The 13,753-nt window shown below is 31.6% G+C and overlaps 1 protein-coding gene and 1 pseudogene across 1 annotated transcript; one reads left to right on the top strand and one right to left on the bottom strand.

The window, feature by feature from the left end:
• The first annotated feature begins 1,372 nt into the window (after window positions 1-1,372).
• On the top strand, window positions 1,373-9,555 carry LOC128169942 (uncharacterized; annotated as a pseudogene).
• Window positions 9,556-10,488: 933 nt separating this feature from the next.
• LOC128169941 (uncharacterized) lies at window positions 10,489-13,556 on the bottom strand. Its single transcript, XM_052835963.1, has 9 exons — window positions 13,433-13,556; window positions 13,234-13,336; window positions 12,801-12,904; window positions 12,429-12,503; window positions 12,194-12,298; window positions 11,594-11,722; window positions 11,249-11,309; window positions 10,943-11,034; window positions 10,489-10,668 (listed from the first exon to the last, which is right to left on the bottom strand). Exons 1-9 carry the CDS (start codon window positions 13,454-13,456, stop codon window positions 10,648-10,650), a joined length of 714 nt encoding a protein of 237 aa, XP_052691923.1. The 5' UTR covers window positions 13,457-13,556; the 3' UTR covers window positions 10,489-10,647.
• Window positions 13,557-13,753: the final 197 nt, after the last annotated feature.

Raw genomic sequence — 13,753 nt, forward strand, 5'->3', positions numbered from 1 at the left:
TACAGTTTAATTTATATAATATTATAATGATAATTACGTTTAATAATATTGCTGTTTTCATTTTTATCTGTCTAAACATTTGCATAAATATAATAACATGTGCTTTAATAAATTATATTATGCCAGGCGCGGATTCCACTAAAAAAAATAAGGCTGTGAAGGATCGTAGCGGCTACGTGGGGCTACGTACATGTACATGTAGCAGCTACGCTGTTGAACAGAAATCTAGACAAGCCGCTACGTGGATATACCTAGCTTACATTTTTAGTGCTAAGCATCAAACTCGAAATTGCTACCTCAGTTACCACTTTGTACCAAACTTGATATTTATCCTATTTAGTTATATTTAGTTCAAATGATAAGTTATTATGAATTTAAACTTGTACTGTACGTTATATTTCCGCTTGAAATTAACAAAATATGTCGGTTTAATAAGTGGTTGGCTGAATTTAAAGACATAGCGGCTAGGCTGGTAGCTTATAGTAATGTTCAATATACCTAGATATCCATATATATCCACATCCATATGTTCATTCGCCTTAAAACGCGTTCGCCCTTTGACGCCGTTCGCTCTAATTTCCGTTCGCCCTGAAATGTGTTCGCTCAAGGCCCGTTTGCAATATTAAAATATAATTTTAAAGCGATTTTTTTGTAAATAAAGTTTCAAATTATATAAGATAAAAAACCGCATTCAGTGGATTCAACACATATTATAGTGTCCAGATTAACCTACGTGTAGCTGCATGGCCAACTTAGAAGATTAATTATTAATTATAAATAAGATTCTTTTGATAAGATTAGGGCTATAAAAACTTTTATTCTGAATCAAAAAAGCCGCTGCTCGTATCCTCATTGGATTAAATTGTTTTCAAAACAAAGCGAACATATAGAAAAAAGCTTTCCATAATTTTCAGTTTAAATTATTAACCATTAATTAACATTATCCACTTACACTGTTAAAAGAATTACGTCTTAACATTTAAAAAAAGAATACTTTCATGTCTTTGATTTCAGTTAAAGTCAGTTATTTAAAGAAAATTTAGTTTTATTGAACAATTGTAAACATTGTTAACGGAATTAAAAACATAACATCGATGATAAATGTTGGATGAAAAAGATAGAAAAATGAAAACTTCTTTATTTTCTTTAACTGACTTTAATTGAAATCACAGTATTCTTTTTTTTTTTTTAAATGTTTAAGACGTAATTATTTCAACATTGACAAGCAAAAAAAGAAGGAGACGTAATTCACTAATCGTTATAATGCCTATTTTGTTGATTTGCACCCCCCCCCCCCCCCCGATGCTACGCTCCTTTGTGGCGAACGGACTTGGTCGAACAGGTAGATGGGGCGAACGAACCCGATACCTTTTTGCGCATGCGTTAAGGATCATCAAAATGGCGAAAGTTGACTGCATGTCACCTTTCCAACTAGTAAACACTAGATACGAAACACCTTACAATACCTTTTGCAGCTAGAGCCGTTGGAAGGTATGTATCCTTATGTTTGCCTGTGTGAAGGGAGGTTTAATCTATTTTTGCCGAAACGATCGATTCGGTAGGGGTACCATCCTGCATGAAGTCCACTCGTTGACGTTGAGAGGATGTACCCAATCCTTCGTCGTTTTTAAACTCTCTCTCTCTCTCTCTCTCTCTCTCTCTCTCTCTCTCTCTCTCTCTCTCTCTCTCTCTCTCTTCTGCTTTTGACGAAGCTCCCACTGGACACATTGAAACATTGAATGTTGTGATGCTCTAACTGTCAGGATTTGTTATACACAATTTTGGTGTAAATTAAAAAATAATGTTTGACAAAACTTAATTTTTAGCTAAAGAAGAAACCCATTTTCACAATAATGAGGCTTATTGTTATTTCTTGCATAAACCCTTGACAAAAGTTGAGCTCATGAGACACATTACACCATCATTAAAAATAAAACACCCAATGAAATCGCAGCGTGTATTTGTTCTTTACATTGTTAAAGTTTAAAGGCCGAACATTTTACAAACGCCCCCTTTTTTACCTGTACAAACTTCAAAATGATGCCGCTGGTCAATCAAGTTTGAACGATAGCACCCATTTCGATGGACGTGATCGTCCGAGCGTGATCTGGCCAGGTCCGCTGATTTCTGTTTGCTAGCAATTAACAACGTTATCTTTGATATCTTCCGTCACGTATAAAAAAGGGGAATTAAAATTGAACTTTTAACATTACCGGTATTAACATTGTTAAATATAGAAAATAAAAGTCAGTAATTGAAAATATGCAATTTATATTTGTATGTGACCTACTAAATTCCACGAAGATGCATAAGCAGTTCCAAAACATGTAAAAAAAAAAAGAAAAAATTTAAACAATCTTATGAGCTACTAAAGCTGTATTTACTGGAAATACACTCAACTAGAACTTTTTGCACGAAAACGTCACTAAATGGAAAACAAACTCCAATAATACTGTCATCGTAAAAAGGCAGAATATAGTGGTTTGAATTCTTATACAATTATAATTATTAAAATTGACTTCCTAAACAATGTCAAGTGCTAAACACAATGTACTGAGTTACATTTTTAGAGCAGAATTAATTTAATGATTTTTTTAAATTGTACTTTACAAGTGTAATTCGGACAATGCGTAACATTTCCATAAAAAATTGCTTCATATCATTAGAACAACAACATATTCAAACTAAGACCAATTCTGACTGATTAATTATTAATATTTATTAGTCCACTACAGGTTTTCACCGGAGGGGACTATAGCTTTCCTCTGCATCCGACAGTCCGTCCGTCTGTCTGTCTGTCCCACTTCAGTTTTCCATACTTTTTTTCTTTATGTGTTTGAGGAATAATATGAAATTTGCTGAACAGCTACAAAATGTCAAACTACAGATCAAGATTACACTTTTGTAGCGTCTGGTTGACATATTTTCGAGAATTTTTTAATGTTCGGGTTCGATATTCTGGATAACAGTGCATTGTTTTTACAATTTCCACAAACCGGTAGGGGACGTGTATTGCTTATGCAATACTCTCAGAATGCTTGTTTCCTGTATATTAATTCGCTTCTTGTGTTTAATGATTAGCAGCGTTCACGACCGCTGGTAGACTGCAAGCCCGGAGGCTTCTACACCTCTAGAAATTAAGCCCCGCCCTCACCTGAGATTTACCACCCGGTAAAAATGTGTGACCTTTAAGGACAGTCAAATGGTATAAACATTATTATGTTCCCCCACCCATAACTACTATTTAGACTCATCTATAAAAGTTATCTAACAGTTTCTTGTTATTCGACAGAATGATAAGGGGTTTTTTTCTGTTTACTTTTTTGATCATCAGTTTAAAATTTGTGATTTATACACAGAGAAAACTGTTTTATAAACTACCGGGATTTACTATAATCTCTCAATCTTTGCAGTGTGGAAAACAGTAAACAAACAAAAAAATGGATGTACGTGCTTTAGCATATTGAAAACCATGTCAAGAAAAGATCAAAAAAGAGTTAATCCCATTGAAGAGTCAAGGAAATGGAGTGAAAAGAATATTGATCCACCAGGATTTAATAGAAGTTTATTTGAGAACAAAGGTAAGGAAACATTTTTGAATTGCCCTAAATTAAACTTCTGAATTTTGTTTGGAGACCAATCTAGTTGGTATTATTCCTCTATTGTGAGTTAAATATTTCATGAATCCTATTACTTTTGCGTGCTTCATGGTTATCAACAGGTATTACTCCATATTATCAATAAATTCTGCTATATGGCCCGCTGATAGCTGCACAAATATATATATATACATTAAATTTAAAACCAAGGAACTTCATTTATCAAGGAAGTACATGTAATATTGAATAAAAAATTCAGTTGACTAGTGACTACTGTGGATTCATCATTGTTGAAGAACATTTTCGGTATTAAAATTTTCACAGAAGATGTTCCTAGATTAGTTTAAATAGTCCAAAACCATGTGGAACTTTTTGTGTGCAATAAATATTAAATTTGTGCATGGGTGGAACTGTAGCTCTACGGTCTGTCAACCTGAATTTCACGTGGAGCTACTGTTCTGCAAAAATACAAAAATTTTCTTTCGTACAAATTCTTTGACATGATCGCCCTAAAAGAATTGCAGCAGATACTGCAAAGGCAGTATATGCTGCAACAGTGCTGCAATTATACTTAATATCTACTGCAAAAATGAAGTATATTTGCAGTACTTATTAGCATAATGTACTGCGCACCAGTATATGCTGATAATCTACTGTAAATATACTGAAAATGTGCTGCAAACACTTTCTGTTAGTGACACACAATTACATATGCTGCTTTTGTACTGCCAATAGGCTGTATTTCTACTGCTTTATCTTTATCAAGAGATACTGGTATAAAAGGTATACTGCATTTCTACTGCCTTATCATTATCATTCACATATGACTGCCATAGGCATGATAGGTGTACTGCATTATCTTTATCATTTAGATACAGGCATCAAAGGTGCTGCATTTGTACTGCATTATCTTTATCATTTAGATACATGCATCAAAGGTACTGCATTTGTACTGCATTAACTTTATCCCTTAGATCCTGAAGGTATACCATATTCCGCAAATATTACAACTCATATAGACATGTACACTATGATCATGATGATCTGATGGTTTGTGGGAAATGCAAAATTCATGTGTATAAAAACTGTTTGTTCCAACACTGAAAAAATATACTAATAGACATGATCGATGTTTCAATAATAATAACTCTTTAATTTCATATTAACACATTAGTAAAGACATGGTCAGTCAGTAGCTTATGTACAACCTTCGAGATCGAAAGATGCATTCCGTTAGAATTTGAACTCCGTCGCGAAATGTTATTTATAAGTGAACGGCATCACTGTAGCACACAATTCATCTCAAAGACGTTATCAATCTGTTTCGAGAATATTTCTATGACCACTGTCGCGAATGCATTAGCTTAGAAGCGATTGAAACTCCAGCAGTTACACTCTTTTTCGAAGAGTCCGCCATTGTTTATAAGGTGTCAAGTCAATTCGTCGCCAATACAAAATGAATACGATCTTTAAGATGGAAAAAACTTAATTTTTAAATTAAAAGTAAAATTTAAAATGAAGATACTACTTACAAAAATAAGTGCATAGTTTAAGAAACAACGTACGATATTATATTATTTGAGTTCCAATTATTTGATAGTTTTCAAAGACTTGCAGGTTCAAAACATGAAGGGGTTAAAATTATACGGACACGACTTGTGTAAGCTGCGTACTAAACAACTCGTACGTTCCTTCAATTCTTATGGCTAGATTCTGAATATTTATTAATGACATCGTTAGTACCTTAAATTCAGTATAATTAAAAAGAGTCAATTCATTATGATCAATTAATGTTTTGTATGTTTTATATATGTTCATATCAAACCGAATCGAAAAGTTCCAATTTATCAGAATATATTGTCACCGTGTTGTTTGAATCTATAACGTCATTTCCGCTACGCACTTTTAAATGAAGCAGACGGATCTTCAACATGTGTTATGGAACATTAAAAAATCACAATGTTGCAGCAGTTGTAGCGAAGAAAGGTAAAATATTTATGTTGAAATCACCTTGAGTGTATATGAGATAAATGTAGTTACTTTAATGGAACAAATGAACATGTTTTGTCAAACATTTCAAAATGGCGATTTTGAATTTTTAAGTTAGATTTATGTTAGATTTATGGCAGTAAAATTCTTTTATATTGTATAAAGTTACAAAGTTATATACTATAGCTACAAAGATGGATGGATACATGTGTACAAAAAGAAAAGAAAATAAACACAATAAGTAAAATCATTCTCTTTTTTCTTCAGAACTAGTGACTCTGAATGATGATCATGAGGAACTTTCAAAGATGCACTTGATGCTGAATATTGATTGTTTTAAGGTAAGCAAAATAAATGATTTCACATTTGTATTAGATTTAAGCTTTGTTAAAAATCTGAGTTTGCATCAAAAGAGGGTTGAGTCATTAAATCACCTAAATAATGAGTGCTATTTTAATATGATGTTATTATTCTAACAAAAGATAATACAAATTCCATTACATTGAATTTGAGTAATAATTGTAATTTATCCTTAGTATCAAAGGCTTAATTCAAATTGAATTTTTTTATGCTTCTGTAGGAAAGTATGAAATTGTATCCATAGGGACTTGCCAGTTCAACAAGTGAATGCTCTTTAGCTAAAGGGCAGAATACCTGGCTCAAAAAGCCCTGCGAGACAACTGGAGGTGAAATATGCAGAATGGATTAAAGAAAATGACATTCTAAAATGCAGTAAGTTAATAGATTAATCATTTCAAATTGTATATCAATGTAAAATTTTTCTGTAAATTGTACAAGTCAAAGTTAAGTTATAAATTATTTAAAATACATTTTTTTCAGGGTTTTTTAAGTTTTGACCTGTTCATTTTAAATAATAAAATTGTGCACCTTATTTTTTTTTCATGACTTTCATTTTATAGTTATTAAAATTCTATTGGTTTTAAAGAATCTTTGGAATTACAAAAGACTGTTTCTTCTGTTGATCACTGGATATCAGTGGTGTATGTAAATGTAAATCTAACACTTTTTATACCTCCTTCAATGCATTTATAAAAGAGTTCCATCTGTCTTTTTCATTTTTTTATCTCTCTGTATAAATACAATTTTTTAATGGCCTGCATTCATTTTAAGAAACACCTTAGACCTAACATTTTTTAAATTAATGATGTTTTAATTTGGATATATTATTTTCATTAATTTGTTTGCAGATTTTTCAGCGCAGAACTGAGAAGTCTTGCGCTACAAAAGGGGGCCTTCACCATGCAGTGGCGGTGAAATTGACCAAAGGACCAAAAGCGGGAAAGCTAACTGTGCAGCACAGCAATGAAAGTTCATAAAGGCTTGTGTATATACTGACTGTTACACATTATAAATTACTGCTTATACTATAGATAGATTTACTGTAATAACTGTAGTAGCTGAAATAATCTGAAAGTTTTGTAACGTTTATACAATTATCATGAGTATTGCGAATATAGATATATTTGCAAATTATTTGTAATTAAGTGTACATGTATCTAGAGTAATTAAACCTGATTATATTACTTTATTTGTTAATTTTGTTATGAATAGTTGTTGTATTCTACAAAGGCTGCCAACCATATTCACGGTATATCACTATATGTCAGTAGTTTTGCTGTCCTACCGGCAAGGGTACATGAAATCTGAAGCAAGCTGCATCTCTACTGCCAACCAAAGCTTCCATATTTGGATACACAATGCTGCTGTGCAGTACTAATTTAAATATTTGAAACATGCTGCAACTCTACTGCCAACCAAAGCTTCCATATTTGGGTATACAGTACTGCAGTGCAGTACTAATTTAAATATTTGAAACATGCTGCAACTCTACTGCCAACCAAAGCCTCCATATTTGGGTGAACAGTACTGCTGTGCAGTAGATATTTGAAACCCACTGCAACAGGTCTACTGCTTAGCAGCGCTATTTAGTACTGCAGGCCAGTAGACTGTAGAGATATTCAAGAATTCTACTGTAGGGCAGCATATACTGCCTGGCAGTATATACTGCCTGGCAGTCTTATTTGCAGTACAATTGCAGTCTTAATTAACATATTTGAAACATACTGCAAGTCTGCTGCTTCATTGTATTTTTCCATTTAAAAGCTCTGCAGTACATTTGCAGCACTGTAGCTCTACTGATAGTCTACTAGGATTTTATACTGATAATGTGCTGCATATGTACTGCATTTATGCTGCAATTCTGTAAGGGCGCGATATCAGTGCAATTCATCTAATAGTATATACATGTACATATGACAATAACATATAAATTGAAATCAACAATTTCTTCATAATTTCCATGTAGCTTCCTGTACGCTTATATTATGTATTATAGGCAGAGGAGTCAGAACAACTGTCCGCAGAAATGCAGGCGACTTTTTGTTAGTGTATACAGAAAAGGTTATAACAACGAAGGAAGGTGCGAACTTGGAAGAAGGGTTCTCATCTGGCTACAGATTTTGTTTACAGAGATTTGTGGTAAGTGTCTAGATTCTCATGAAATACTTTTTTGTTATCTTACGTACCTAAATATATGGATATTGGTTTAATGCCAGGCCATGGCTTAATCAAGTATAGCTAAACATATTTGGCTGGTTTTATGGTGATAGTCAAGGGTTCCAGCAGTTGGAAAATTCAACATTCAAAGAATTTAGAAAAGTGAACACCTTTATTTGTATGGACTAAATAATGTTGTCACAGAGATAGCTGTCATTTCTCTTATGGTAATTAATTTAAAACATATTTTTCCATCACTGAATCTCGCAAAGACAAATGAATCTATTTACAACTTTTTTTACATCATCCCAAAGGGAAGTCAAATTACATACTTTATTCCTGTGCACTGTTTGAATCCTAAATAAAAATCCCCTATCTGTTATACTTCTCTGGCTCCAATTGATGACTATCTCAGATCATTAGCTTCAATTAATCTATATATTGATAAACTAGTTCCATTTCTACATCACTCTAACTCTATAAAAATCTTAAAGGGCCTAAAGAAAAAATAGGTTTGTTTCCGCTTTCCCAACCGACCCTGAAAAATACTGCTATCTCAAAACTTTTTTTTTGCCATTTTTCAGTGAGGGTGTTAAATTTTCGTTTTTTTTTTTTTCAGATCATCAATTTTTTAAAAATTTAGTCAGAGAAACGTTTGGACAAGTCTGTTTATTACATCAACGTTGAAAAAACACTTGAAATTAAAAATAGCAGGACATTCTGCAAACAATAGCACCCATGCAAGGCTCCAATTATCAAAAGCTAACTCATAAAACTTGACCACTCTAGACGTTAATTTGCTTCATTCTTAATTACCCTAACACGTACAGCTTGAACTGTCTGAATAACGCATTCTAAAATCACTATAATAATTACAACTAATACACTAAAATTTACTCCTCATCACATGCATGAAGAAACATCACAACTACTAGTATACAACAGTCTGCATAATATTATAATAATGAGAGTGTTGTGTTGTGCAGTACTATGCTTATATATAATAACCAGGAATTATTTGTTATTGTGTGACAGAGAAAGAAAAAATATAAAAACATTGTCATCTATCTGAAATGCATGCTAGGCCTTACAGTACTTAAGTACTGTTAGGCCTAACATGCATTTCTGATAGATGTATATATTTTTAAATTTTTAACATGTCTTAAAAAAAATTAATCTATAGTAGTTTACACATGCAAGCCTATATTATTTTTATTTCTTTGATTTAAACAAAGGCTCTATCCAACTTTTTGCTAAAGAAAATGAGTTCTTGTAGTATTATAAACATATATTTTGGTATGAATCTTTTATTAATGGAAGCAATTAATTTAACTCGATCATTTATAGTGTTGATGTATTAGAAGAAGATGGTAGATTGGGAAGGCTTGTAAACCATGGGAGCAAGAAAGAGATCAACTGCAAAATAAAATTAATAGGGGAAGTGCTATGTCTTTTTGGAACCAGGTATTTACAAAATAATTTTGCCTGTTTACCGTGTACTATAGGCTTACTGGTACTGATTTAATTATCATGATTAGGCCAATATTTTTTTTATTTTTAAGTTTATGAACCCAAAAGTTTTAAGTCCCATAGGAGGAGAAAATGAAAACAAAAAAATATTTCTTCAATACATTATCAACATTATTTTGTCATGTACATTATATGAGTTTCACTGAAAAGATTTCTTATAACTGTGGTATTTCTCAACTTGGTAAACATATATGGAAACAGGCTCTGTACATTTGTATATTGTTGAAGCACAAATTTTTGTGGGGTTGAAATTTCGTTGTTTTATAGCAAAATAATGTTTTATTGAGATTTAATTTCGTCATTTTAAGAATATCTTAAATGTTAACTATCTGGTTTAAAATTCTCATCTCCCCCTTGGCAGATTTAGTGTAATTCATATAATGCCATATAGCGGTTCTTCTGAGTTATTTATTGTTCTTGAAAAAACACAGTTGTGTTTATAATGGCAACAGCAATACAGCATCACTTTAAAGTATGTCACAACAAATACCGAAAATAAATTTCTCTTCAGCTCATCCTGTACACAGGAAAAATGTCCACATGTGTAAAACATGTGTTAAACATATATTTTACATATATATTTTACATGTGTATAACACATAAAAAGAGCACACATGTATTAAGTGTTTAATTTCACACATGTTCAACATGTGTTTAACATGTGTAAAACACATGTAAAATTAAACATGACATATTTTTTATGTGTAAAACACATATTCTATATGTGTAATATATGTGTTGCATTTTATATATGAAATTCATGTATAAATTTTTGTTAGCAATTTTCAATAATAAAGGTACATCTTGACTTAAGCTTTCATTTAAAATATATTAAATATGCTTCATATTTTCACTTCGCTTCAAACTATTCCTCGATATAAATGTATGGATCATCAGTATAGAACTATTGCAAATGCATTCTTGGTATATCAAAATAAAGTAATAACAAAAACTTCATTAATTTGTTCTCAGGAGTTTATTCTTCATCACGGTGCGTTGTACAATTGCCCTATCATTTCTCTCTTTCTTGTTCCTATAAATGAAAAGAAAACCTATATATATATGCATATGTAGTGTTTCTTAACACCAAAATTACATGTAGTTATTATTTTCCATGTCTGTTTTACAGGATGCACTTATTACACTATATCCAATGACAAATGCTATTACATTATATATATATAGCTTCAAAAGAGGAATTCATCCATACAAAATTACACTAGATAAGTAATCTAGGTCAGAAAATGTATATGATTTATTAGGATTTTAAAAGAAAGAAAGAAATCACAACAAATCTTTTAACTTACATCTTGGTACCGCTTAATTCTTCTTTCTTCCTTTTCTTGTAGAAGATCCCAGATGTTGGGTCTAAGGTCTTCTTTTATGGATGCATAGAACTCTGGTGACATAAAAAATAATCTAAAGTTAATTAACAGTCATGGTATATTTCATGGATTGAAGATTTAATTAGATTATTGTCATTTGAGAATCTTTTCACTTTAATTTAAATATAGCTTTTCTGTTTTAAATATGTGCATTTCTGTAACAGAACTTACATACGTGTTATTTTTACTATACAATTATGTATATATAATATTATAATTCTCATGCACCTTTAAACTCTGGCCAAAACTTCTCACATTCATTAAACTTCTTTGTTGATAAGAATGCCCTCTGAAAGATGAAGAAAAAGTAAGCAAAATTCTTTCATAAAGTATAAATCAATAGATAGTTATATATATATTTAGATACATGCATATGATGCAATTTATTTGTTCATAATTATGTCCAAAAGAAGGGACTGATTGCATGTTAAGTTCAATTGTTTGTGTCGTTAGTCAATACATTTCACTAAGTATCTATACATTGCATTACAATGTAGATCCTGCTCTTTTAAGATGCATAGTATTGTTGATTTTTATTGACATATTTTGTTTATCACACAAAATTAGACTTACAAGTGCTACTGTCATCTTCCTCCTCTTTTTGTCCACAGGACTCTCCCCTGGTGGAGTGAATGGCCTGTACAAATAATTGCACAGGCCATCCAGGGAGAGGGCCTGTATGTCCATTGTAGAATGGAACAGCTAAGAAAAATAAACATCAGACAATCAATATTGCAACAAAAAACAAAGATGTGTGTTAAAATCAGTCACTGTATACACATGAAAGAGAGGTCATTGTTGTACATCCTAAAATTACCACTATTACAACTATAAAAAAAATCTTAAACTTCCATATTTAAATAATTGTGAGTTCACATGTATTTTTTAAATGATGTTTTGCAAGTACATGTTATACAATACAAGTGCTGTTGATTGTTAAAAACTGACAGCGATATGAAGAAGTCTGAGATAAGAAATATAATGAAATAAACAATATGCAGCCATGCATCAGTGTCCGGATACCAAGCAGCTTAAACAGAAATATTCTGATATTGCACTATATATATTTGCATCATATTACTAAAAAACTAACATATATATGAAAACTTGTTAAAATTCACTAAAACAAGACACATTTTATGTACATGTACATGAACATAAATGTTCTCTTACCATTCGCCTCAGTTGATTTCTCATCTGAGTAAACTTCTGAGAAGCAAAACTGCACATACTCCGAAATTTGCACGGGTTTTCACCGACAAGCTCTTTTACTTCTCTCTAAAAAATGCATCAAAATGATTGTATGTGCTTCACTTGAATGTCAGATGAGGTTGAAGGAAAACGTTGTACTCTTGTCATATTTCTTAAATGTATATGCATTACTATAATTAAGTCACTCAAAACTAACCTTGAAGTCTTCATTTTCAATGTCAAGCCAGGGAAAGCTGCAGAAGAGTCCCTTCAAATACTGGAAGTAGGTTTTCTGCAAGAAAAAATTAAATGTGGTTGTGTATGTACACACACACATATATATATATATATATATATATATATATATATATATATATATATATATATATATATATATATATATATATATATATATATATATATATATATATACCGGTATATACATGTCTGTGTGTGTAAATATATAACTTATTAAATGTATTCGTGCGTGTGTGAGAGTATGTGTGTGTGTGTGTGTGTGTGTGAGAGAGAGAGAGAGAGAGAGAGAGAGAGAGAGAGAGAGAGAGAGAGAGAAGAGAGAGGGGCTTACATGAAAACCCTGATCTTCAATTCTGAATAATGTTGTTTTTTCCCTGGTTTCTGAGGATCTTTTAAGTTCCTCGATACTTTTTCTAAGGTCTTTTAGTTCTTGTACTATGGCAAATATAAACATTTTTATAGGTCAACACTTTCACAGTAACTTTCATGAAATTGACCCCTAGGGCCTACCCCTTTTCAAAAATATTAGATATATTTTTTTCATTCCTTAATCCAAAATCAACTTTAAAAATTGATAAGACTGCATCTTTTACATTATTACTTTTCATATTAAACAAATAAAATTTCCAGCTTCCTCGAAAATATGATTTTTTTTAGCTGATAACGTTAACATGGTTACAGTAAGTAAAAAAAAATATTCTGATCCAAAAAAGAACATATGAACATACTATGTTTTATGAATTGATTGGCATTTATAAACTTACGGATGTCTTTAAGCAGTTTCTCAGACACAGGGACAGTCTGCTCTCGATCTGACTCTTGGCCAAACAACTCCTGGGATGCTGGTGCCTCAGTCTCTTGGGAATCCTTTAATATTACATTACATTATACATTTGTGTAATTTATGTAATTAATGTTACATATTGATTACAATTTTGTATATATTTTTAAACACAAACTTACATAAATAGACTGGAATCTTGACATTTCTGCTTTTTTCGTCTTTGTACAGCGCACGTTGTCGTCTGTTATTGTTTATGAATATTCATTATTTACCAATGACGTAATGGCAACAAACAATCCAAACCTGATCATAATACAGACTCCATTTTTCTGTTATGACACATTAAAAGTCCACAGTTCTAGTAAAATTGAAATCAAATAAAACAAAAAGAGTATGATTCCGACAAATTTTAATTTATTTCTCAGTGTTATTAATATTCTGCAGCTCATTTGATTGCACACAATACCGATCGGGATCGATCTCATTTATAGTTCGTTGAC

Source organism: Crassostrea angulata, unplaced genomic scaffold (assembly GCF_025612915.1).
Source record: "Crassostrea angulata isolate pt1a10 unplaced genomic scaffold, ASM2561291v2 HiC_scaffold_261, whole genome shotgun sequence".
NCBI lineage: Eukaryota > Metazoa > Mollusca > Bivalvia > Ostreida > Ostreidae > Magallana > Magallana angulata.